Below are 26781 nucleotides of genomic sequence, written 5' to 3'. Positions count from 1 at the left end.
AGGTCTGCCGTCACGCATCCTTCCAAGGGATCTCGGGGGGAGGTTTGCCGTGGTGTGGAGTATTAGTAACGCTGCAGACATAGGGAAGCCCGGTGGCATGGCTGCTCTGCCTTATTAGACCCTGTTAAGTGAAATGATGCGCCCTTGTTAAACAGAGCCGGGTCGTTACTATCTACTTCACTTTCTCTCTTGGCATTCGCTTATTTCATGGACCCGGAGGGGGGAGAAATGACTTCCCAGCATATTTTTAAGTGCAAATGGAAATAGATTGAGTTCATAACTATGCATTTGTGTACTTTGCTCCTTGCTTCATTGAAGGCTTTATGATTATAGAAGTGTAGATTGGTCCTAAGACAAATGGTTCAGGGAGTGGAAAAGAAAAGGGGGAGGCTTTTAACGGGAAGAGCTGGCTCTAACCGACCCTGGATCCTCTTTGACCCAACATGACCTATCTAGGGTCCAGCAAATCTGAGAAAACCCTTGATTTTCACCAGGCTCTTTCTCCATCTCAAAGAGCAGATCAAGGGGAGAAGGTTCTTGGAATCAGGCTTCCACCACTTCTCATCAGTTGTGTGGCCGTGGGAAGATTATCCCAGCCTCAACGTCTGATTCCTTATGGAGACAATAATGGAACGAGGAAAAGCAGGTGGAAAGTTGAGCACAGTGTCTGAGGCACAGTAGGTGTTCAGTGAACGTCAGCAGTCATCGGTAGCTGGTCGAAACTTCTTAGTGGCACCAGGGACATAAAGAATCAGTGAAATGTTTCATTTTCACGAGTTCTTCATCTGTTCTGAGTTATATTCCTTCTGTTACTTTAGACTTTAAGCTTATAAGCAGCCCTGATTTGTGAAGGCCAGAACTTCACATTCTTACTGGCTCAGTTGGGCCAAAAGACTTCTTTTTGTCTTACCCATTTCCAAGAGACAAGTGATATAATAAAAGAGATCTTGGTCTTGGAGCCCATTCGTGGGGTTGAAACCCCGCTTGTTATGCTTTCTGTGTGGAGTTGCTCGAGATGCTTTATGTCTGTAACCCTTGATTTCCCCATCTGTGGAGTGTACAGTAACTCTTATCCTTAAGAAGATACCAGTAGGATTAGAGATTGGAATATTCTAGCTGTTCTAGTTACTACTCCTGGAGTCCATTTGTTCTACAGACTGTAACTGGACAGGTGCTAAGTTCAGCTCCCATGTGGAACATGAAAATATGCAAGCAAAGAAGCAGAATAGCCATGAGAAAGGATTAGTCATGAGGGAGAGACAGAGTGTGGTAAGAACTGTGGAAAAGAGCAGGTATCCAGGAAGAGGTAACCCTCGAGTTGAGACTTGAAGGCAGAAGGAGTTGTCTGAATGAGCTAGAAGGAAAGGGTTGTCTGTGTAAGGAAAGAACATGGGACCCCCTGAAAATAGAAAGGATGAATGTTAACTTCCTTGCAAACATCTCTCAGCATGTTCACATCATAGTTGGGGAAACAAAAGTAACTTGACTGTGCACAAACGGAATCATTGCAAGAGAAGGGTTTCACTTTAGAGATTTATCTAACATTTCACTGAAGAAGGTGATCTTGGGGGACCATCCAGGTCCCCGAAGAGGAGAGTTTTTGCTATTGTTAGAGTCCTCTGGGTTCTCCTGCTCCCTGTGCACGGCCGCCAGGAGACTCCAGTGGGAAAACCTGACATTTGCTTTAGCCTCTGCTAGAGTTTCGATCCCAGACTAGGGTTGTCATGGAATCTCCTTCAGCAGAACCTCATCATAAATGAGGGGATACCCATTTTTAAATCCCAGCATTCTGCAGCCATTGTGGGGAGGGCTGGCTTACCAGTGAGGAGCATGTATGTATGTATGTATGTATATATTTATATATTTATTGATTTAAAAGATTTTGCTTACTTTTGCAAGAGAGAGAGAGCAAGCATGAGTGGGGCAGGGGGAGAAGCAGACTTTTCAGGGAGCAGGGAGCCTGATGTGGGACTCAGTTCCAGGACCCTGGGATCATGACCTGAGCCCAAGGCAGACGCTTAGGTGACTGATCCACCCAGCGCCCCAGTGAGGAGCTTCTAGTCTTGCCCACAAGATTCTTGCCCGCCAAGCTTTAGAGTGTGCGTGTGTGTGTGTGTTGGGGCTGTGATAAGGTGGATTTCATACGACCAAAATGGCTGTTCGAATTCCTTATACTTCCCTTAAATCATGAGAATGTAGGTCCACAGAAGTTCAAAAACTAAGAATCCTTTTATTTTATTTCTCTGTTTCACAGTAGCTCTTCCCTCCCTGGAGTCCAGGTTTGCTTTGAATGGTGGAAAGAGCCTAGGGGTGGGGATTTCACATCCTTGCTCTCTCTTCCTCTCATGCTCACTCTGATGGCTGGTGGGGTGAGGCTGAGTTCGCCTACAGCCAATGTCCCTGTGATGTGACGTCAGTGTACCTAAGGGTACTGTGGAAGTGGACCAGGAAGCATGCCTCGTGTCAAAGGAGACCACCCCCAGGGAAATCTTCTATACCTGAGGCAAGATGCCGGCTCTGTGTCCACTCTTCGTGGGTGAAGAACTTGGGGATGGAGAGGCACTAGGTGTTCCGTTTCCACCTGCGTTTACCTGCACGAATATGCTAGATGGGGTGTGCGCACACGTGTGTGCTCATGTGTGTGTGCTGGCAGGTGAAGTGCTCTTCCACATTTTGGCTGGCGGCCAACATCTTGATCATGTGACTGGCTCGTTTCCTATCCCGTGGGTCGGCAGTGTAGAGAGGCGTAATTGACCAGTTCCCATCGTTCAGGTAGGTGTCAGCTGGGTGAGCATTTGCAGGGGAGCCTTTTATGGGTGGAATCGGAGAGAAAAGGTAAAGCATATGTGCCTGGCACGCTTTCTGAGCTGCCAGCTGCTTCTTGACCTACTTTCTAATAACCAGAGCCTGAGCTCCGAAGGAAGTCCAGAACTTTGAGGAAATACGGAGAAAGGAGACCGAATTAGGTATCAAGATCCAGATGGCACATGGTTGAAGTTGCCTTGTTGAAGTTGCTGGGACTGGGGTCACGACGGAAATGGGTCCCCTTCATGTGACCCGTACGGTGACCGGGAGAGTCACTTGGGGCTAGCATTGTTAGGGGGTGTCCTTCTCTCCCTAGAATGAGCAGGGCTCCGGGGTGCTGTGTTGGCAGAAGCTGAGGCAAGAGGAGTATGTCAGGCCATCGTCTGCGGGACCGCCACTCCTAGTTGTATCAGTATCGAAAACCCACAAAACCGCAAGAAACAAGACAGTATGTTTTCTGTCTCTTCCCTTATTGCTTGCCTGGTTTTTTTGTTTGTTTTTTGGTTTGGTTTTTGTTTTGGTGTGTGTGGAGGGGTTGTGGTGGCCCCTAGGTAGCAAAAAGACAGGAAAAAGGGCAGAAAAGCTTTTTTTTCCATTTTTCAAGAACAGAAATTCATGACTTGCTATTTCTACCCTCTCCCTACCCTTTCCCCCAATAAAACCCCAAAGCACTATGGACAAGTAAGTGCATACTGTAAATGTTCAAAGGTGGAATTAATCTTTGGGTGTCCGGGCGTATTTTGCATCATAAAGCAGTCTTGATGATAACATTTCTCAGGGAAGCCTGCACAGCTGCCTCTTCATCAACAGGCGAGGCGTGGGCATAACCGGCAGCGTGTGGGGAAAATATTGCTCGGAATGTACTTCTGGGTGCAATTTACTTTGATACTGTTCTCTGAAGTATCAAAATTGGTTCTTCATCTTTGACAAAGGAAAACGCGCACTCTGAAGCTCTAGGACGCTGAACCACATTTAGGGTGACAAATGTATTCCTTCGGGAAACAAGTATTGTACAGTGGAGTGAGCAAAGCCTTCCTGGACAGACAGATCTGAGTTCGAGTCCCATTCCAACCACGTTCGAGCCTTGCAACCTTTGACAAATTAATTTTCCCAAGCTTTTGTTTCTTCCTGCACATGATGTGTTGTTGCAGCGATAACGTAAGGTGACGTGTGTGAAGTGTTGCGTTGGAACTCAGTATGTAGTAGTCCTGATCGTTAACAAAAGCACTTGGCCTGCAGAAGGGAAAGGAAGAGCTGAACTCGGGGCTGGGGAAAGGCAGGGGCTGGGGGAACCCACATTTGGGTAATAAAGTCTATGTCTGCCATTGCATCTTGAGATACACAGAATTATTCACATACCTGTCTGTTTTCTCGCTCAGTGACTCTGTAGGTTTCATTTTCAGACATAGCAGGGAAAGGCTCATGGTATGTGTGCCACAGTTAGGAGACAGGTTAGACCTGGCGTGCCCCAGTGGCTCAGTCAGTTAAGTCTGACTCTTGATTTTGGTTTAGGTCTTGATCTCAGGGTTGTGGGATCGAGCCCTGTGTCAGGCTCTGTGCAGACAGTGGAGCCTCCTTGAGATTCTCTCTCCCCTTCCCCCTCTGCCCCTCCACCCCTGCTTGAGTGTGCTCTCCCTCTCCCTTAAAAGAGAGAGAGAGAGAGAGACAGACAGACAGACAGACAGGTGGACCTGCGTACACATTGCTGGTTTGGCTCATGACCTGCCAGTTTCCCTCTTTTCTAAATTTCACCCACATAGAGTTTCAAGTGAGGAACATTTGCCAGTATATATCAGGGCAGGCTTATGGCATCTGCCTTCTCCTTTCTCTTTCAGGAATCATTATCGCCAGCGTGCAGCTGTCACGGGAGGAGCATCTGAGAAGTGTTTTTATACCCTCACCTTTGTGGTCAACTTCCCGCACAATGAGGATGCCTGCTACCTGGCCTACCACTATCCCTACACCTACACAGCCCTCCTGGTAATGTGCTCTTGGCAGCATCACCCAAGCCGGGCTGAAGGGGCTCTTTGGGGTTTCCCTGAAAATATTTAGTTGGGAGGCCTTGGCATCCTGGTGGGGAACTATAGTTGCCTTCCTAAGGGAGCCAGGCTTTGCTGTCACTGATTTAGTGGCTTTCTGTGGGGGCCACCTTCTTCTGTGGGCCGAGCAGCTGGCTGGGGTCATGACAGGGATGTTCTGAGGCCCCAAGGAGCACCAAGGGCTCCACGTTGGCAGGTCGAGTGTACGAGGAGGTGGGCCCGTGTTGTAGGGGCTCTGTCTTTCGGAAACCCTCAAGTTGAAACGTGAAGTCATGAGATTGGACTGAGATGATCTAGTTTAAATGGGGGTAAGAAAAAAAAGGAAAGAAAGAAATGGGGGTAAAAACCATAAGGTCAGCTGAGAGGCGGATTTGAAGCCCATCACCCCACTGAGAGGAGTGAAGCAGAAGGTAAAGACGTGGGAAAGAAGCTGGAGGAAAGCACCTGAGCCCGCAAGCAAGCAGCCCCTTCAGCTTTGCTTGGCCGTGGTTCCCATGGCCATGGACGGGAGGCGCTAGAAGAATCCGGGGTACACAAGAGGCGTGGAAGAAGCCAACACCGAGTCACTGCAAACGAGGGCCCCAGTCTGGCGACAGGAGGGGTGTGGAGTTCAAACCTGATGTTAGCATTCCTGTGTTGGGTCTGGCCGGCCCCTGCAGAAGCCTCACTGGACGGGTCTGCGAAAACCGCTTATACCGTGCAGTTGCCTGTCATTGGGAAAAGTTGGCCAACTGCCCCCCCCCCCACCCCGCTGAGCTATTTCATGGCTATCCCGAGGATTAATGAGCTAGAATTATCTTCTGTAAAGCGCTCTCATCCTCTCTGTTAATGCAGAATGTTACTGGCATATCTGTAGTCATATGTGCTGTGTGTGTGTGTGTGTGAGTGTGTGTGTATCTGTCACTTAACCTGAAGGACGAGCGTTCTCATTGGAAGTCTGTGATAAGCAGTGGGAAAAGATAATAACCAAGAGCATCCCTTGCCTTCAGAAGGAGCGTACAGGTGGACATGAACGTGTTCCTCCATCGAGGAGGCCTATCTGACACCACTTGGCTAACTGCTTCAGGAGAGGGACTCTGCCCTGCCCCCCGTATGTTGTCTGGCCTAAAGAGAGACTTTTTTTTTATTGTTTTCCCCGATTGCAAAAGATACACAACTAGTATTATTTGTGTTTCACACTCAGAGATCTCAAAAAGTTAATCCAAATGTGCGTCACAGACGATGCCGTAACAGTCTATGTTTATTATAAAACATGCTTTTCGCTTCTGGGGACGTAGAGCAGACGATATTCATGGTCGCCTTCAACAGCTGCTTTTATTGTCTTGCCTGAGAAGCGCCTTGTGTGGAAAGTCACTGGGGAAGGGGACTCCTCTGGGTGTGTATGTTTTGCCTTTTCTGTTGGGGGAAGGATCCGGGGGTCCTGGATCCTGTTCTTTTCCCTTGTTGGAATATCTAGACACTGATGTGATTCTCAGTGGCAATTAATACACAACTCCTAGAGCTTGAAAGTGGTTTGGGAAATCATCTGATTCACCCTTATCATTTACAGATGCAAACACTGAGGCCTAGACACCTTGCATCTGGCTAGTGGCCAAGCAGGGAATGGAACCCCAGCCTTTGATGGCTCATCCTGTCCCTTTCTGCTGTTCTGTAGAAAAAGTGTAGAAGAAATTCAGCAAAGTTCTGCTCTGGGATCAAGATCAGTGTCCTTGCCTCCTCTGATGGACAGTAGCTACTGTAACAGTAGTCTACTTTTATAGGTCCATGTAGTATCAAGTTATGTGATTGAATAATGTTTGATGGTTGGTTCAAGTCATCAGCCCATGATTTTTATCTGTAACACTGAGTGCCTCGAATGTGGTTCAGCAGGATTGTGTTGTTCCTCAAACACAGTGCTGTTCTTCTGACGGGTTCTTGTGAGGTGCCTGCTGTTTCAAAGTCTAGAACTTAAGGTAAGAAGCCACATGCAGTCAGGCTCTGGCTGAAAAAGTTTCAGATTTTGAATCAACTTGCAGGCATCTACCCCGAAAGAACCTATTAGACCATCTCAGGGTATGAATGGGACTCTGTTTGGTTCCCTCTCTGTTTTTATCTTATTTTCTTTTTCCTTCCATTCCCCTACACTCATCTATTTTGTTTCTTAAACTCCACATTTGAATGAAATCATATGGTATTTGTCCATCTCTGACTGACCATCTCACTAAGCATAATACCCTCTGGCTCCATCTACATCATCGCAAATGGCAAGATTGCATTCTTTTTGATGGCTGAGTAATATTTCATTGTATAGACTTAATTGTAGGAAACACACTGAGGGGGCCTGGAGGGGATGTGGGTTGGGGGACGGCGTAACTGGGTGATGTGCATTAAGGAGGGCCCTTGATGGAATGAGCACTGGGTGCTCATTTACATTTACATTACATTAACTGAGGAATCACTAAACTCTACCCCTGAAACTAATAGTAGGCTATATGTGAACTAAATTGAATTTAAATAACAAATTCTTAAAAACGAAAAGAAAGGGACTGTGTTAGGGGAACAACACTACCCAGATGAACCACATCCATGGCTCTCAGTGTTATGGATGAACACTGTGGGGGTGATGACTCGACCCCACCATCAGAGGTTGTACAACACGCACAGCTTGGTGGCTGCATGGGCCTACAGCAGTGGGCTCCTGTTGGAGGAGCTGCTGTCCATCACACCTTATGCCTCTGGGATCCACTTACCTTTTGTGCTCTTGTCAGACCACAAATAGCTTGGGAACCAGTAGAGTCAGTGGGGGGATGATTTTGTCTTGAGGGGGGACAAGACACAAGAAAAGAAGAACCCCCTCCCTCCCAGTTCCTTGGTCTCCACGAGAGGAACAGAGATCTTGTCAGAATGGGAGCTCACTGGCTTGTTCCTTAGCCCGTTGACTGGAACCTCCTCCCATTGCGGAAGTTTAAGGAGAGTTAATGAAGAAGAGACAAAGGAAAAAGGATATGTTTTCATTTCTCTTAAATGAGCAGAACAGAGTAAGAAAGACATTTGTTACTTGAAGGTGAGAAATGATGTATGATCAGTTTTGGGTTTTACATTTCCAGTAACGCACGGTCTTTGTTCTCTCCAGGTTTAAGACTATAATGGACTCTAAGTCTTCTCTTCAAAATCTCTTCCTCCCGTCCTGTAAACAAGGAGTACATTCCGTAGTGCACACTACCCATTTTTATTTTTGGACATGTCCTAAGGAGAAAGAGTTTTCCTTCCAGTAGATCAGTGATAAATTAAATGTGAATGATAACCTGAGGACAGAATTAACTGCATGTTACTTGGGGTTGATGCTGAGGGGATGGAGAATACATTTCTATGTGGAGTTTACAATTTGTAAATCTCCTCTAATATGGATTATGTTTAATAATCACAGGCATTTTTTGAAGTGGAGGACATGTGTATTGGATGTTTTTCAACATGAATACAATTTTGCAAGTTAAAAAATTTTATTATTCTCTTATAATATGAGAATTAGCATTTGGTCCTTTCCAACTGATGTCTTCCAGAAGCTTGCCAGGAACTCTGTGAGATAATTGTCCAAATTATAGTATTAAAATAAAGCAAAAAGAAAGAAATATAATATTATTATAGTTAGGAAGCAAGCAAATGGAATTCTATTTTAACCATCCATATCAAGCTGTCAATAATTGCAATGATGGTTCAAGTGTTAGCAGTTCTCATTAAAGTATTTGGATTATGTTGTGGATTGTCCCAAGGTAGCCAGTAGTGTTGGTTGAAAATGGGGCCCCAAGAGCGTTTTTGATGGACATTTTAGAGGGCAAAGAGATAGGCTCTCACTGGGAACTTAAAACAGTACAAGTTGGCAGGTGTTAAGAAAAGTGATCATAAGTAGGGTCCATATGTTGGCAGAGCTTCAGGCTTTGAAAGTTGGAGCAGGGTTTTTCAGTGGACACATATATACGTAGGGTGGCAGGCGTTCCCACTATTATCTTTAGAGACGAAATGGAGTATAGTATAGGGAAAGAGAGAGTGGGAGAAGGAAAGAAAAGAGAAAATTAGAACATCATTTGCACAATCTTTTAGAAGGGCTCAGCATATAAAAGCAACTGCCACACGGGTTGTTACGAAGGGTAAATGACTTGGTACGTGGAAAGTGTTGGCCAAGCGTGTGCGTGTAGTGAGCGATATTAGATGGTAGGCATCAGAGCATTTATTCTCGTTTTTATAATGATGTGTAATCATTTTCTCCATCGGGCTGATGGGGAGATACCCATTCCATAACTCACAATAAAATTAAAATTCTGTAAAAAAAAAAAAAATCCTAATATAGGACCACAAGGAAATAAATACAAAGGCTACTGATGGCTGTCTTAGGGAAGTTGATTAAAATAATTTTTAAACTCTCTTTTCTAAATCATCAGTGATATAACTTCATTTATTTTTAATGGAAAAGGGACATTAACATCATCTTTTCTTTCCAGTTGGCAAATCGGTGACCAGACGCTTCTTAAATTAAGTCCGTTTAACGTAGGGAGAGTGGTACCGGCAGACGGGCGGTCTGAGAAAGCCACGTGCTCTGTGGCTTCTGTTTAGCTCACCTGTGTCATTTGTTCTTGCCTTGGGGTGAGACGCCTTCCAGTCTCCAACAAGGACATTTCAGTGACAACTGAGGACTAGTCTGTATACAGATAAAATTGGCCATCTCCTTAGGAGTGAGCTTTCTTCTGCATTAGGGGGGCAGAGAGCAGAGTCGTTTAAGGGCTAACAATAAAAAATGAGTGATTTTGAGCGCAAGCGCTTCTCATTTTATCAATAGCCGTTGGTGGGGTAACCTACTGTGGTCAAGTGAAACCTTTTCTGGAAGTTTTAAGAGAGCAGCTGTTAGGGGAGAAGGGGGCAGAAGGCTCCTGTGGAGAGGGGCCCAGGACGCAGCGGCCTACCTTGTCTTCCTGGCATCTTTCATGGAGAGGTAGGATTTGCTCCTAAGGAGACAGTCTCTCTGGGGCTCCCATCATTGCCTCGAACTCATTCCCATTTTTGTAAAGAAACCTGCCCCTGTGGCTCCCACAGAGCCACGATTGTATCTGGCTGTTGGCATGTGCTTTGAGAAGCCCTGCTCCTCTCCTCATTGATCCCAGCAAAGCCCAATTACACATGGCCTTGTTGGACCCGAGATGGAGCGTTCACCTCCAAACCGTTTTCTGGAGAATGATGCAGAGCCATTTCTGCAAAAGGAAACCCCACAGAAGTTGCTGGCTGGTTTGCTTCTGGAAGTCTTCCATATGACTGGAGTCAGGATAACGCCCTAAGGATGGAGGTGTTCCGTATTTGGTGGCAGGTGGAATGGGGCAGAGATTTCCTTGAGGCGTGTGGGGAGATGGTTGCGCAAACAAGTACAGTGTACAGAAAATGAACTTCGGCTGAAAGATGATAGGCAGCTGTTGAGTTGTGATAGTATTAATCATAAAAAATAATAATCAAAAAATTCACAGAGAATTCATGGGAGAAGAAAACTGAAACCATACTTGCTCCCAGATTTGCTGCTAGGTGACATGCAACAGTGATATTGTTGTTCTTATTTATTTGAGTAGAGTGGGTGCATGATGTTACGATGTTAGTTTCAGGCGTATGACAAGTGATCGGACATCTCTGTCTGTCATGCAGTTATGAAGGGCAGCGTTCACAATGATGGTTTCTCTCTCTTTCTCTCTCTCTTTTTTTTACTTTTTTCTCTCATACTCAATTGTGTTTGATGACTTCTGTTGTAGACACACTGCTTCCAAACCTGCTTCCTATATATGATTTATAAAATCTGGATTTGTTGTTATTATTTTTTAGATTTAACACCAGGCACTAAAGAGCTGTGGCCTGTGTGTAACTTTGTGACATCACAGAGAGATGACCAGTACTTCTGTTGAGAAGCCCTCCTCGCCACCCCATCCCATAAGGGCCCTTGTAGCCGTAATGAAATGATAAGTGAACTAACTTTGATGGAAAAAAAAAATCCTCATAGAAACAGTTCAGCAAAGACTGCATTTTCCAAAGCACATTCTGTAGCATTCCAGTATCCTGAGATCTTGAACGAAAAAGAGTTTAGTGATCGTATAAATTCATGAAACACTGTGGGCTAGTTTTTCTTCTAGGTTCATAGTGCCTATTGGCGAATTGAAGAATCTGAAAAGTTCTGGGCTCATGAAAATGTTTTCATTTTCTTTAACTCACCATGTTCCCAGTGCTTCGGCTGTGAATTTCCCACGTCTCCACCTCCCTGTCCACACCCCAGCCCTTGTAACATCCTGCAGAATATATTTGGGGAAGATTCTGCAGAAGAGAATATTGCTTTCCCAGTTTGGGAATCTGGAATCTTGAGAGTAATCAGGAAGCAGGTGCCATGAAGTCTGGATTTCAGTAATAACCAATACTGGGAGCAGCTTTCACCCAGAAACTTACAAAAGCGATTAAAATAATTCGTTTATGATCTCAGAGAGTTTCATCCAAATTCACGACTGTCTTTATTCTTTTAACAAATTTTCTGGAATCCCCTTTTACTGGGATGGATGAGACATGGCTGACAGCCTGAAAGGGACATTTCCTTTCTTGTCCTGGACCATCTCTCCCAGGAGACCAGATGGCCCACTCCTTCTACCAGGACTTTAATTACACTGACTTAATTGATTTTTCCTTCTCATACATGAATTTCTTCCATGAGCTGCTTTCAGGAGGACATTTTTCTATTCTCTAATGTATTGATGTTTTCTCTATTTCAGACCATTTTTATATATGCCTGATATCATTTAATTATTGTCAGGTAATGTGGTTTGTACAGCCTCTACTTTTGGGGGGAAAATTTAGGGAATTTTTAAAAAGCCCTGTATATGATTAGTTTTTATTACAGTTCCATGGATGTTTGAGGGAAAAAAATGTTCCGTGCAGAGACAAAGTTTGACATTTATCTATAAAAACAATATTGTTCAAACACTCATATCATTATTTTTGTGCAGCTGATTTATTCAACACTTCCTTAAAGAGTCTCCTATTCCTCATACCATTTCCCCCCTTCTGCTGTTTTTGCGATGTATATTTCAATCTATGTTATTTGATTCTGAAGATTTATGAGTTTTATATGTTCATCGTGAATTGTGCCCTTTATCAAAATAAGATTTTTAAATCCCATTTAATGTACTTGGTCTTAAACATGACTTTGTCATATATTACGACTGCTAGGACTGCTTTAATTTATATTTGCTTATCCTTTAAGTTTCAATATTTCTTTCCTGAAATATTTTAGTGGAGGCAAACAAAATAGATCATTTACGAGTGCTTTTCGTACGCATTATGTAATTTTCCTTTCTCTCAGAGTACTTATATACAATATACAGTGGGATTTAAAAAAATGAATCTGAAAGTTTTTGTCATTTAATAAGGCTCTTTAATCTATTTATAGTTATAACAATTTTTGGTGTTCTTTCACTATGATTTTATACTATTTTCCGTGCATCTTCGCTTTTCTTTCTGTCTCCCTTCCTTTCCTTCCTCCCTCTTTCTGTCTCCCTCCTCCTTCCTGCTTTCCTTCTTCCTTCTCCCTCCTTCTCTCTCTCTTTCTTTCTTATGAAACATGGGCTGACCATATTTTCTTTCACTTTTCCCCCTTAGTGCTTATAATTCTACTAGTGTTTCCCCTTTTGTTCTTAAAAAACATATTTGAGCCTATATTTCTCTATCAGTAATAACAGCTAACACTGAGTGTTTCCTATGTGACAGGCACTTTTCACACATTAAATTATAGCAACCACTGAATGAGGTGGGTATTTTTATATCCCTTTGAAAGATAAGAAAACTGAGTCACAAAGAGGCTAAGTATAGAATTTACATACCTTTTCCAGCTTCCACAGCTCAGATTGAATCAAGGCGGTTTGATGCAAGAGCCTACCCTCTTAGTCATCTTGCTATATTGCCTTTCTGTTTTCAAGGGTGATACACTGTCACTATGTCTGTGTACCTTAAGAAAGTTCATATTTTGTTTTAATTTCTCTTCCCTTGCCTGTCACTTTTTAAAAAAGATTTATTTGACAGAGAGAGAGCGCAAGAGCGAGTGAGCGCACAATGGGGAAGGGTAGAGGGAAAAGGAGAGAGAAACTTAAGCAGACTCTGTACTGACCATGGAGCCCAATACAAACATAACTGAGCCCATGACTGTGCGATCCCAGTCAGAGCAGAAACCAAGAGCTGGGTGCTGAACAGACTGCACCACCTGGGTGCCCCTGCACATCGCTCTTAAATTTTTTTAAATTTAAACTCAATTTAATTAACATACAGTGTATTATTAGTTTCAGTGATTCATCAGTTGCATGTAACACCCTGGCCTCATTGTGTCAAGTGCCCTCCAGTTTAATGCCCATCACCCAGTTACCCCATCTCCCCACCTCCCTCCCCACCAGCAACATTCAGTTTGTTTCCTAGAGTTAAGAGTTTGTTATGGGGCGCCTGGGTGGCCAGTGGGTTAAAGCCTCTGCCTTCAGCCTGGGTTGTGATCCCGGGATCCTGGGATTGAGCCCCGCATCGGGCTCTCTGCTTGGCAGGGAGCCTGCTCCTCCTCTCTCTCTGCCTGCCTCTCTGCCTGCTTGTGATCTCTGTCTGTCAAATAAATAAAATCTTAAAAAAAAAAAAAGAGTTTGTTATGGTTTGCCTCCCTCTCTGTTTTCGACTTATTTTATTTTTCCTTCCCTTCCTCCGCGTTCATCTGTTTTATTTCTTAAATGCCACATATGAGTGAAATCATATGGTATTTGTCTTTCTCTGACTGACTTTGTTTAGCATAAAACCCTCTAGTTCCACCCATGTCATTGCAAATGGCAAGATTTCATTCTTTTGATGGCCGAGTAACACACCACATTTTCTTTATCCATTCATCTGTCGATGGACATTTGGGCTCTGTTCCTGTTTTGGCTATGGTGGATGTTGCTGCTATAAACATTAGGGAGCAGGTGCCCCTTCAAAGGACTACGTTTGTATCCTTTGGATATATACCTAGTAGTGTAATTGCTGGGTTATAGTGTAGCTGTTTTTACCTTTTTGAGGGACCTCCATACTGTTTTCCAGAGTGGTTACACCAGTTTGCATTCCCACCGAGGGTGTAAGAAAGTTCCCCTTTCTCCGCGTTCTCACCAACATCTGTTTTTTCCTTAGTTGTTAATTTTAACCATTCTGACACGTGACTGCACATCTCTTTTTAATTTCATTTTAAAACTGGATGATGATACTAAGATTTGATAATCTTTATTTTCTCCCTACCTAATTATTTTTTATAGTGGCATTATTATATTTCGATATATTTACATTTGTATTTTATTTATATTTGCATTCTGTACTTGTATTATTAGATTATATTTGTGTATTTGTATTTTATGTTTGTATTATGTAGTAACCCTGCTTCCAGTAGTCATGTAAACTCACACCTTGTTTAACTGGACTGTCCTATTACATTGTATTTTAGCTTGTTTTGGGGGCAAATGAAGTATGTCTTCAAGTTACTATTTTCAGTAAAGTTAAGGTGATATGTTTTCTGAACTCTTGCCCCTCCGAGTATATATGGTACATGTGGTCACGCACGAACACTTGGCTGGTTATAGGCTCACTAGATAACAGTCCTTTCTACTTTCAAACACTACGTAGTACTCTTTTTCCTTTGGCATCTGGTGTTGCAGAAGGAAGTATAACCCAAGTATGATTTTTGTGTGTGTGTACATATATGTACATATGTAGGTTTACCTACACACGAAACACACATACCTACTTTTTAAAAATAATCTTAATTGTAGGGTGCAACCTCCCATTTTGCCCAGTAAGGAGTAGGGGTGTTGATTTTAGGTAGATCGGCAAATACACAAGACGAGGCTCTAGAAGTGTGTGGTCACGAGAGATGAAGCTGACCCTCGGCCGCAGGGTTTCTGCAACTTTCATACCTACTTAGCTTCATAGGCCTTTTGGTTATGTGTGTCTGTGTGTACATACTTCGTTACCTTGTCTTCTCAGGTGTGTGAGACTACCTCCCAGTCTCCAGCCAGTGCATCTCAGTAGTATCTGGTGCTTATTGCTCAGTGAACAATTTCAGGAATGGAATGCAGAGGCTTGGCTGGATACCTGGGCCTCGGCTGAATTCTCTCGAATCTGGGTTAGACAGGCTCCTTGCAATTCCATTACTTAGTATTGTGTCAAATGCTCGTCCCAGAAATATCACCAGAGCAACCTGTTTCCAAGACCGACGTGAGTTTATCGTTTACCATGGTGTGTTGGGCTGAAAAGCACCCCTGCCCCCCAAAGACGTTCACATGTTCATTTCTGGAACTTGTGAAGATGTTACTTTATCTGGTACAAGAGATTTTGCAGATGTGATCGAGATGGGGAGATTGTCTTGAATTATCAGGTTGGGTCCAGGGTCGTCACAAGGGTCCTTAGGCATGAAAGCATGAGACGGAAGAGTCAGGATCAGAGGAGCAGATGCGAGCGTGGAAGCACAGGTGGGAACGATGGGATTGCTGGGGGTGGGGATGGAAGAAGACACCATGACGTAAGGCCCCTATGTGACCTCTAGATGCTGGTAAAGGCAAGGGAATGAATTATCCTCTAGAGCCTGCAGAGAGAGTGTAGTTCTCCCAACATCTTGACTTTTGCCAATTAAGGCCCATTTTGGACTTTGGACCTCCAGGACCATAAGATAATTAATTTGTGTTGCCTCTGTCCACTAAATTTATGGTAATTTGTTATAGTAGCAAGAGGAAACTAATATACTTGCAAGGAAGAATGTAACAGAGTCTTGACAACACCTCAAAAGGGGAGGGGGGGCTGTTTATTACGTCTTTAAAGTCTTCTTTAAGAGGACTTTTTTTTGTTGTTTGTTTGTTAAAGATCCTGATGCAGTGGTTTAAGATTGGGGGACACGGTGAGGCAAGAATCTTGAGGAGAGGGGCTGTAAGGATCTTGGATCAATGAGTCAGTTGTTGCTTTCTGATGAAGAGTTGATGAGATGTTCGTGGAATGAACAATAAGTTTATCTGTGATTTATAGTTTCCTGGGCAAGAGTTTCCTAGACCATAGTTGTGTTGAGGCAGATAGGGAATAATAGGATCAGAAGGCTATGTGGGGGTAGATAATTTGGGATCTCACTTGCAAAGAGTATATGACTCAGGGTCAGATCTTCAGATATCCCCGAGGCTTGTAGAAAGGTTACACAGAGGCATCTGGTAATCTCCTTCCTTGGGACTTTTTCTTTTTCCTTGTAACTCAGGTATTTTAATAGAGTACTTTTACCCAAATGCTAGGATTTTTACTTAGTTTAGAAAATTCTTTTTCTTGTTTATTTGTGAATTAATTTTCTGTTGCTGCTGTAACAAATTATCAAAACTTAGTGGCTCAAACAATAAAGCATTTGTTTTGTTTTGTTTTGTTTTATACCTCTTTAGAAGTTCGACATGGGGCTCACTGGGGCAAAGTCAAGGTTTTGGGGCCCTGTTCCTTCTGGAGGCTATTGGAGAAGAATTCATTTCCTTGCCTTTTCCTGCTTTTTGAGGACACCATGTTCCTTGGCTTTTGGCTTGCTTCCCCCATCTTCCAAGCCAGCGGTGGTGGCCTAGTCCTTCTCACGCTGCCATCTCTGGTTCTCTGCAGATGGGACAAGTTCCCGGCTTTTCAGCACTTGTAATTAGATTGGTCTCAGATGAATAATGTGGTATAACCTTCCCATTTCAAGTCAACCTTAATCCTAAATATATATGCAAAGTCCCTTTTGCCATGGAGGGTAAACTGTTTACAGGTTCAGAAGATTTGGGTGTGGATCTTTGGGGGAGACGTTAGTTTCCCTGCCACTTCCAAAGTAAGTCCTTTTTACACAAGCACATCGTTCACTTTTTGAGGGCACTGCTCCCCTTTTCGCAACACATTTTACGAATATTTTATATATATTTTCATAGGATTCGTGTTTGTTTCATTTACCTAACAGGCTTGTCATTTGTCAAAAAAACAAGGTGTACAGTTTCCCCTTGGCTCTCATACCTTCTCGATTATGGAGAAAACGTCAGCTCTTCAGCTGGAAGGATACATTTTGTACAGTGACGTTCCTGGGCAGGAGGAGGCAGCTTCTCTCTCTGCTTACTGAGGTTACTATGTCGCTGTGCTCAGAGTGTGCAACGGGGGTGCGAGGAAATCTCTGAACCTCTTCCTGATCAGTACCCCTGTTCGAACAAGTGAAAATAGAGTCAGGGGTCTTAAAGATCATTGAGCTCTTAGTTCCAATGGCTGACCCATTTCTGTGGCTTTCTGTGTTTTAAATGAGTGTGTGAATGGGAAGGTAGAGGATGGAAATGAGTCACTACCAGCTCATTGTTCTCCTCACCGAGCATCCCACGTGGATCGATGGTTTGTACTGTCCTTGGATGTGCTCACAACACTCTTTATATCTCTTGGTTCTCAAGTACCCCACGCTTCTGACGTTCTCTTTCTCATGTTCCCAAGTGTCCTGTCTTCATGGCCACAATCTCTCCATATTGGGAAGCCTGCTGTATGCCCTGCCCTCTTGCTTTCAGTGCGACTCGCAAACAGATACTCTATTGCGCAGACAGTTGTGAAAACTGTTTCCTGTTCAGCCTCCCTGAACTTCTAGCCAGTAGGAAGAGCCCCCTTGTTAATCACTTAATGCCTAATATTGGGCACACCAGATGAGCAAAACGATGTCTAGCCTACAGGGAGATAGATGATTATAAACTCTGTTGCTGTTTTCTGTCGTTAATGGTCAAAAATATTTCATGAACCATAATCGCTTCTGTTTCATCTCTGCTCCAGACTCATCTTGACATCTTGGGAAGAAGCGTGAACCCCAAGCAAGTCTACTTCCGCCAAGACGTGCTCTGCCAGACGCTGGGAGGGAATTCGTGTCCACTGATGACCATCACGGCCATGCCTGAGTCCAGTAGTGCTGACCACCTGGAGCAGTTCCGTGAGTAAAAGATGACAACCCTCTTTGATGATGTGGTGGTCATGGGGTGTCGTCACAGCTTTGGATGCTCCCTGTCCTGTTGGGATCAGAAGCTTCGTGAAGGGCTGGGGACTGGTCTGTCTTATAGAAATGCACTCTTGGGACAACAGGAAGACTAAATATTAATGTTGCCCTGTTGTCAAAGGGAGAAGAAAATTGATTGCAGACTGTCAGGGAGAGGCACTGGCATCACGTTTTCCAGCCAGGCCCTCTTCTGCCCATAACTCACTGCCATGATACCGCTCCCAAGGCCAGACAAGGGCTGGCAAGGAAGGAAGTTGAGTTTTGGAGTCCCGGCTGAAGAAGCGCCGTCGTGACTTGAACTGTCCAACCAAACCAACACACGGGCAGGTACACACGTGCACGCACACACACACACACACACACACACACACACACACACACAGCCCCGAAATGTTACAGCCCTGTGTACCAGTGTGACCTCCGTGTAACCAATTAGCTTTAAAAGGTGGACTCTGGCATATCTTAGACCTTAGGTAGGCAGGAAAAACCTATCAGAATGAGGACTGCTCTGCAATACAGGGACGTTTGTGCGATGAAAGAGAAGACGGGGGAGTAAACACTCCAGCTGGCTTATCCCCAGAAGATGCAGCCTTACCCGCTGACGTGCTAACGGCCTTTAGGTGACTGTTGGGTGGATCCAGAGTGTAATTTCTCGCATCCCATCAGCATCTGACAATCGATGCTTAAAAGCCTGGGTAATCAACAACTGATGATCCCACCTGAATTAATGCGGCCCTAACATGCGTTAATGGGATTTTCCAAAAATTCTCTTACCTGTTTTACGAATTTAAGAGCAATTTCTATAATAGCCACGGAGCCCTCTGCTCGCACACGAGTAGTTTTTGGACGTTAGCAACAGCAGTCCTTCTGGCACAGCCTTCGCTGGATGGTGTTGCTGTGAGACGGCAGGTCTGGGGGAGCCTGTGTTCTGCAGCGTCAGTTTCCGAGCCAGAGCTGGGAGAGAACCCAGCGTGGGGTCATGGTGTGGAGCTGCCTCTGCTTTGGCATTTTCGGGAACGGTGACCCTGGTGCACGTGCTGGTGTCAGAACCAGAGAGATCCTTTCTCATTTTAAGGAGAGGACTTGCAACGTGGTAAAGATCCCTAAATAATTTGGCAGTCTCACATAGTCCCGTTAATGAAAGAAAAGACATCTCGGCACACCCTTCTAGGAGTCAGAGGAGGCTGATTTCTGTCTGCTGTGTATGATTAGTAATTCTAAGTGCGTTCTCCTCTGTGTCTCTACAGTTTCCGCTCTTAAACGTGTGCCGAGGGGCATCGGGATGGCTCAGCTGGTTAAGCAGCTGCTTCTTGGTTTTGGCTCAGGTCGTGGTCTCAGGGTCCTGCGATAGAGTCCTCGGTCGGGCTCTGCTCAGCGGGGGGTCCGAGTGGGGATTCTCTCTCTCCCTTTTCCCTACCCCCTGCTTCTCTCTCTCTCAAATGGGTAGATAAATCTTTTTTAAAAAAAGTGCTGGTAGGTCCGGCTGTTGTTCATCTTCAGAGGTATCCATGGGCACCTGGGTGGCTCAGTGGTGAAGCTTCTGCCTTCGGCTCAGGTCATGATCTCGGGGTCTTGGGATCGAATCCTGTGCCTGGCTTCCCGCTCAGCAGGGAGTCTGCTTCTCCCTCTCCTTACTTGTGTTCTCTTTCTCTTTTTCTCTCAAATAAATAAATAAAATCTTTTATAAAGAAAGGGAATATCCCAGATAGGAGTGGGGAGGGCCCAGATGATGGTGCCATGAGTGCTGTTCATGCTCCTTGGGGCACAATAGACTTGCAAGTGGCGGTCATCAAGCTGAAACCAGGGCTCTGCCCCACAAGAGAGGACAGATGAGAGCCATTCTTTGTAGGTGTGCCAAATGCACACTGGCTCAGTCCCATGCTTAGAAGAAGGGCCGGGCACCTTGCTTCCATTCTTAAAAAGGTTTTCCACAAGGGGCCCTGCGTTTTCATGTTGCAGTGGGTCCTGCAAATTGTGTAGCCAGTCCTGGGACTAAGCTGAGGTCGCACAGCTAAAGTGTGACAAAGCCTGGTGGCCTGCCTGCGCTACCATTCTTACCCTTTACCGCCAAGTCATGGAAGGCAAGTGGCAGCCTACCTTGGTATGCACTGTGCAGCGGCTTGGTATCTTTTGTAATGATGGTTGAAGTCATCCATTTTACAGATGAGGTAAGTGGAGGCTTGGGGAGGTTCGATGGTGGTTAGTTTCCGATTTTATTCTGATTCCAGAGTTCGTACACACAACGGATGTCCTAACACAGCTGTTTGAAGAGGTGCTCCAGTTCCCCTCTGAACCAGAACTTTCCCGCCTGCCAGGTTCGTGTCCTCACACGAGAAGCTAGCGTAGCTGTTAAAGTAACTCACACTAGGTTGACAACACATAAGTATATTACCCTCTTCCTGCGCACAGTGAATTTTATTTTCCTTTCCTAACCCAGTGGAAACCTTTGTGTGGGGGGCGTTTCCGATACTGTGGCAGGAAGGCAGGGCAGAGAGAGGATTCAGAGCCGGCGGGTCCCAGTGCAGAGCTACGGCGGCGTGGCTGGGCCGTCGTGCTGGGAACAGAGTCTCGGACAATGGGCTACAGATTCTGGGATACAGAATAATCTGCTTCCTTGGCAGGGTAATGTGTGTGTGTGCGTGTGTGTGTGTGTGTGTGTGTGTGTGTGTGTTTGTGTACATATGTCATATGAATATATGCCTCTGCTGTGTTTCTGAGAGAGAAAAAAATCCAGCACAATATAAATACCACCTATCCTCCAAATTGCAATTAACCATGCCTGTAAATCAGTAATAAAACTACTTAACTCCCTTTGAACCAAAAATGGGATGCCTTGCTTTAGGGCAGGAAACTTACTTAGCAAATGAGCCAAGCAAATGAGCCAGCACCTCAAGCCTCCCTCCAGGAGAGCTACTGTTGTCTTACGGGCTTCCTCCCTCCCAGAGACTAGGCTGCTTTCAGATTGCAAGTGTATTTAGCTGTGGTTTGGCTAGTTTCTGGTGCGGTGGCTGCCACTCACCAGAGGTGTTCGTGCACTGAAAGACTTTCTTTCCACTGTGTAGGATTATCGCTTCCGTATTTTATTTTATTTTACTTTTTTTACTTTATTTTATTTTATCTTAAGATGTTATTTATTTGACAGAGAGAGAGCACAAAAGCAGGGGGAGCAGCAGGCAGAGGGAGAAGCAGGCCCCTGCTGAGCAGGGAGCCTGATGCGGAACTCGATCCCAGGACCCCAGGACCATGCCCCGAACCAAAGGCAGGTGGAAGGCAGATGGCTAACTGACTGCCACCCAGGTATCCCCAGGCTTATTTTACAAACCCAAGAAATAAAAGTGTGGCTCTGGGCCTGGAGAGAAAGGCTCCTTAGTTGAGGCTGTATCCCCTGGTGGTCGGGCCAAATGTCCTGGACCTAGAGATGATCAGGACAATTTATTGATTACTTTTACTCCTTCCCCGGGTCTGGGCTCCAGGGAATCTCCTTGAAGGATTAATTTGGCTTGATTTATTTTTCAAAAGAAATTTTTTTTTTAAAGATATTTTTCCTGGAAACATTTCGCCTTATTTTCTTGATAAATATATTTTCAGCTCAGTGGTAGCCCAGTTTCCCTGGTGCATCTTTTCTCGCTGTCTGGAGAATGGAGGGCCGGTGCCTCCTCTCCATGCTCCCAAGAGAGGAAACGCACTTCACACCTCAGAGCCAAAATGCTGGCAGAGCTCCAGGGCACAGTCACTCTCTGACCTTTTCAGTGCAACAACGAACAGGGAAGTTGTCTGAGAAATTGCCCCTGAAATCATTACGGAGGAGACAGGCTTGAAGAGAAATTCAGGATGAAAGGAACCGTTATAAAAGGACAAACAGTTCATCCTAGCTTCGGGCTCTCAGTGGATGAGGCCGGGGGGAATTAGCAGGTCCAGGCCCTTGCTGCCTGGGAGGGTTCCAGATGTTGGAGGACCCCTGCGCCTTTGGGATTTGTAGAGCAGAGTGTGAGTGCGGAGTGGACAGCATCCAAAAGAAAGGTGCAGAGGCCCCGCCAGGTTGGAGCAGAAGGCCTCCCCCGAGCAGGTCTGGGGACAGGTGTGGCAGGTGAGACCGATCCCGGAAGCTGGCTGCTAGAGCTTTCGGAGACTAGGTTCCCTCGACCAGCAGTGATCTGGCATAATTACCCTTCGCATGGTCAGATCCTTCATACGTTGTGTCAGGAAGTACTTCCGTGAGCAGATGCTTCGAATATGCAATGTAGAAGTTGAGAGTTGAGAAGTCATATTTTCTTAAGTTTATGTACTTTTCACAGACGGGGTGAGTGCGTGCGTGTGTGTGTGGGGGGCGGGGTATGCTTTTGGATTTGCACTGAAGGTCACTGTTTACTCAAACCCTAGTGAAAGTGGGTGAGAAACCCAGAGAGGAGAATGGTCCTGTGTCTCCGAGGCTCAGCCGTCCCCTAGCCGGGCCTGCAGAAGGGCTGTCTCCGTGGTCACAGACCTTCCTCCGCTTGCCATCAGTTATCTGTATTTTGCAGGTGGCAAAGTTAAGGCTCACTTTGGTGAAAAAGCAGCTGGAGGCCAGCAGGGTAGCAGGTGGGGGCCCACGGAAGAGACCCCAGGCCTCTAGCCCACAGTTCCGGGGCGGACTCCCCCTTCAGGATCTGCCCTCACTGGGAGAGTCCTGGGAAAGGGGCACGAGGAGGAGGCGCTGCTTAGGAACGACCGCCGTCACTTTGTTGACTTTTCTTTTTCTTTTTTTTTTTAAAGATGGTTTCTTTATATATATATATATATATATATATATATATATTTGACAGAGAGAGAGAGAGATCACAAGTAGACAGAGAGGCAGGCAGAGAGAGAGAGAGAGGGAAGCAGGCTCGCTGCTGAGCAGAGAGCCCGATGCGGGACTCGATCCCAGGACCCTGAGATCATGACCTGAGCTGAAGGCAGCGGCTTAACCCACTGAGCCACCCAGGCGCCCCTGTTGACTTTTCCATTTCCTCCCCATCTCCCCCACAACCTCATATTCTAAATTACCATTTCAACCCAGAGGAGGTTGGGTCCCTTTTTAGTTTGGGGAGCTAAGTTTCTGTGATGGAGGTTTCCTTTTTTTCAGGAGTTTTATTGCCAAATTTCCCCCCTTTTGGACAATGGCGCATTCAGACGCTGCAACAATATTGTCTTGGGTGGCTCAGGGTCAGGTCCATGACTGCTCAGGTCATGATCTCAGGGCTGTGAGATCGAGCCCTGCGCTGGGCCCCACACTCAGCCGGGAGCCGCTTGAGGTTCTTTCTCCCCCTCTCCCCTCCCCCTCTTGTGCTCTCTCTCTCTCTTTCTCAAATTTCTCTTCCTTGCCCCTACACCTCCCTCATGCTTTCTCTCTCTCTAAAACAAAATAAAACAAACAAACAAAAACAAAAAACAGTGTTGTCTTCACCGGTCTCGAGTTACCAGAGTGTAGGGACGAATCTGTGGGAATTTTCCAAGGGAAGACACCACTGTCTTATTAGAAACTCTCATGTTGAAGTGACTCGTCACTGACTGACTCAGTGACTCCCGAGGAGCCAGGAATCGGCAAAGGTGGATGGGAGGGGGCGGACCTGCTATTTTTTGCCACCACAGACACCTCCAGCCTGCAGTCGTCACCGAGAAGAGCAGAGCGTGACCTTTGCGTGTCTCCGGAGGTGAGACGATGTCACTGCACCCCCAGGGTCTCCTGTGGGCACGCGCTGTTCTTTGTGGGGGGGGGGGGCTGAGGTGGGGGAGGCAAGAAGCTGCATTTGTGGTCCTTAAAGAACACCTTTCTTTTCTTTTCTTAAAAATATTCTCACAAAAGCAATGTTCTATTCAGCCTGCCATTATGCTAAAAGCTTTTCCTTGGAAGACAATAGCTGTTCTCAGAAAAAAGATTTACACGGGGTCCCGAGGGTATAATGAGCTACCACACGGCACCTGCCTCGGGTTGGGAGTTGTCACTTGTAAGTGGTTTTAAATTAGAACGGAGTGGAAAAATACACAGTTACAGAGTTCCCCTCTTGGCTTCTTTGCAAATCATTTTGCATCCTCTCTGGCCTTTGTTTCTTTTCAAGATACCTGATCAGGTATGAAGAGCAGAGCTTTCTGCTGGGGAGGGTGAGAAGGGACAGAGCGACCCAGGGAAAACAGAAACTTGAGTGAAGTGAAAACCTCTTCCTCAGAGAGTTTTATTTATTTATTTATTTTCCTCACCCTCCTAGCCCCCACCAGACATGTAGGGCCAAGGATTACTAAGAGATCACTAAATGTTTAAGCTTAGAAATCTGTAAAGACCACTGAGTTCAGATTTCTTACTTCCCAGGGAGGGACTGAAGCTTGGCCTGAGCTGTCCAGGGCACCTCGCTGGCTGGTGGTAGAGGTGGCCCGAGGCCTTAGATCTCTCGTTACCTGGTGGGATCCTCTTCTTTTCCTTCTCTGTAAAGCATTGCTTCTGACAAATATTAGAACTAACAAATGAGCTCTAAGAACATAAAGACTTCTCTCTGTGGACCTCTTTAGAATAGAAGGAGTTAGAAGGGAGACACTGAATTGTGCCCTTTCCTTGTCAGGGGAGTTCTGTCTCTTCAGGCAACCAGGGCTCGGACCCACGGAAGGTATTAGGAATATGAAGGTAAATACCATTTAATCCTTGTCATTGAGGCACTCACGACCTGTGTGTGAGGTAGGGGAAGGGGGTGTGTGTGTGTGTGTGTGTGTGTGTGTGTGTGTGTGTAAGTCTTGCTAACAGGGCATGGTGATACGCAGGTTCGCCCAGACCGGGGGAGATAAACACAGGTCACTGCAAGCAGACAGAAGACAGCATTTACCTGCATGGTAGAATGTGATTCTGTGGGGGGCTTATACCTATAAGGGCGAGCTGTGTAAATCCTGTGTGTGTGGTAGTCTTCTGCTGACACAGCTGTCAAAGAAACCTCTGTCAGAAATGCCAGAACCATTTGAAGAACTATTTGTATCTCTCTTGAGAAGACATGACGGGGAATACATAGAACTCATCCAAACCATCTTGAAGTTTTTCCTCGTCTTTCTTCCCGTTATAGGTCTTTACATACTTAAACAGGGGGTCACAATAACCTTCTCCTTTTTTCAGTACAAACCCTCAGATCTATGACATCTTGACTGGCCGACTGTCTCCTTTCTGCTTCCCATTTTCACCTCACCAGTCCAAGAGAAAGAAGGCTATGGATCCTCTCTCCTTCCAAGGCTGGTTGCAGGGAGTGGGGAAGATTGTAAAACAATTCAGTTGAAGAGCTTTGCTTATTCCCCACCATGTATGTATTTGGGTCTCACAAAGTTTTTACATAATACCTCTTGGCCCTCAGAGTTCCCTCATGAGCTGAGGAAGAGAATAATTATGATGCCCGTTGTATAATAATAAAACCGAGGCTCAGTGTCATTTCATCTGTATCTAGAAGTCAGACCGCCACATGCGGAGAAATGGGGGAGTGTCTTATGTATTCGTTTCTTTATTTGAGAGAGGGCGTGCATACAGAGGGGAGGGAAGACAGTCTTAAGCAGACTCCACGCCGAGCACAGAGCCGGACGTGGGGCTTGATCTCATGACCCTGAGATCAAGATGTGAGCGAAACCAAGAGTCAGAACTTAACCAACTGCACCTCCCAGGCCCCCCTGGGGAGTGTCTTTTCAAGTAGGAAAAATAGCATTTGCAGAGGCAGGGAAGCCTGGACACGATGCTCTGAAAAATCTCAGGGCACCAATGCTGGTTGGGAGTAGGATGGTGGATAGGTTATGGGATCAGATGATAGGCGAGGAAGGTCATTAGGGCTGAGGGGTAAAGGCTGTTATTTTTCCTGTTAGGAAGTGTCTCCTGTAGGCAATGATGGGCCAATAGGATGTTATTAAGATCAGATTCGTTTTGGAGGAAAATTCTGTGGCAGTAAGTGGAGGGAAGTCCAGAGTGAGGGGGAGGTCAGGTGACATGGACCCTGGCACAGAGGAGTGTTTACGCATTTAGACCCTAGATTCAGACTCCCTGGGTGTGGGGGAGGGGTTCCCTAATCCTGGCTCTGCCATTTATCGGCTTGGTGGTCTTGAAAAGGGTGCTCAGACACTCTGAGCCTTGGTTTCCCCGTTTATAAACTATGAATAATAACTAGTACCTCGTTCCTGGGGCAATCTGAAGATTGTAAAGGGCTTGGAGCAGGCCTGGCCCACAGTGAGTGCCCCAGAAACAACAGCAGTGGTTAGTCATCCAGCCGGGTAAGGAGGTCTCCAGGGAGGATACGTCTACAGAAATGGGAGGGAAGGGTCCAGATGTACAAGAGATGTCCCTGTTAGAAGTGAGAGGTCTCGGTGATTGGTTAGGAGTGGGGATAAGGGGCACGGAGTGGAAGTGTTTTGACTCTGGATATGGGTAGACAGTGTAATGCCAACCAAGGCCTACACGAGAACCGGGGCTTCCGTGGGGGCTGAAAGAATTCAGTTTTGGAAATGTTCATTTTCAGAGGCCTGCAAATTACGTAAGAAGTCAGGCTAAACATAATTATAAAGTCAGTATGCTATAAAATATCCTCTATTTCAGAGGGAAATAAAACAAAATTTGTATTACCGGAACAATTTTCTCAATTAGCCGGGGTACTCAGAGTTGACTCTTTTTTTTTTTTTAAAGATTTTATTTATTTATTTGACAGAGAGAAATCACAAGAGAGGCAGGCAGAGAGAGAGGAAGGGAAGCAGGCTCTCCACTGAGCAGAGAGCCCGATGTGGGACTCGATCCCAGGACCCTGAGACCATGACCTGAGCCGAAGGCAGCGGCTTAACCCACTGAGCCACCCAGGCGCCCCCTCAGAGTTGACTCTTATGTGGTTACTGTGGCAGAAACATGTACTCTGTTCCTTTGACATCAATCAC

General features: G+C 45.6%; 1 protein-coding gene across 1 annotated transcript in view; it reads left to right on the top strand.

The window, feature by feature from the left end:
* AGBL1 (AGBL carboxypeptidase 1) overlaps positions 1–26781 on the top strand; it is a 452999-nt gene that overhangs the window by 104745 nt on the left and 321473 nt on the right. The window contains 2 exon segments of the mRNA XM_046009541.1: positions 4641–4785; positions 17673–17826. Coding sequence (XP_045865497.1) covers positions 4641–4785; positions 17673–17826 — 299 coding nt within the window.

The sequence above is a fragment of the Meles meles genome, chromosome 6, assembly GCF_922984935.1.
Source record: "Meles meles chromosome 6, mMelMel3.1 paternal haplotype, whole genome shotgun sequence".
Lineage (NCBI taxonomy): Eukaryota > Metazoa > Chordata > Mammalia > Carnivora > Mustelidae > Meles > Meles meles.
Note: the sequence above shows the minus strand (reverse complement) of the source record. Positions and strands in the feature narration are given on the sequence as shown.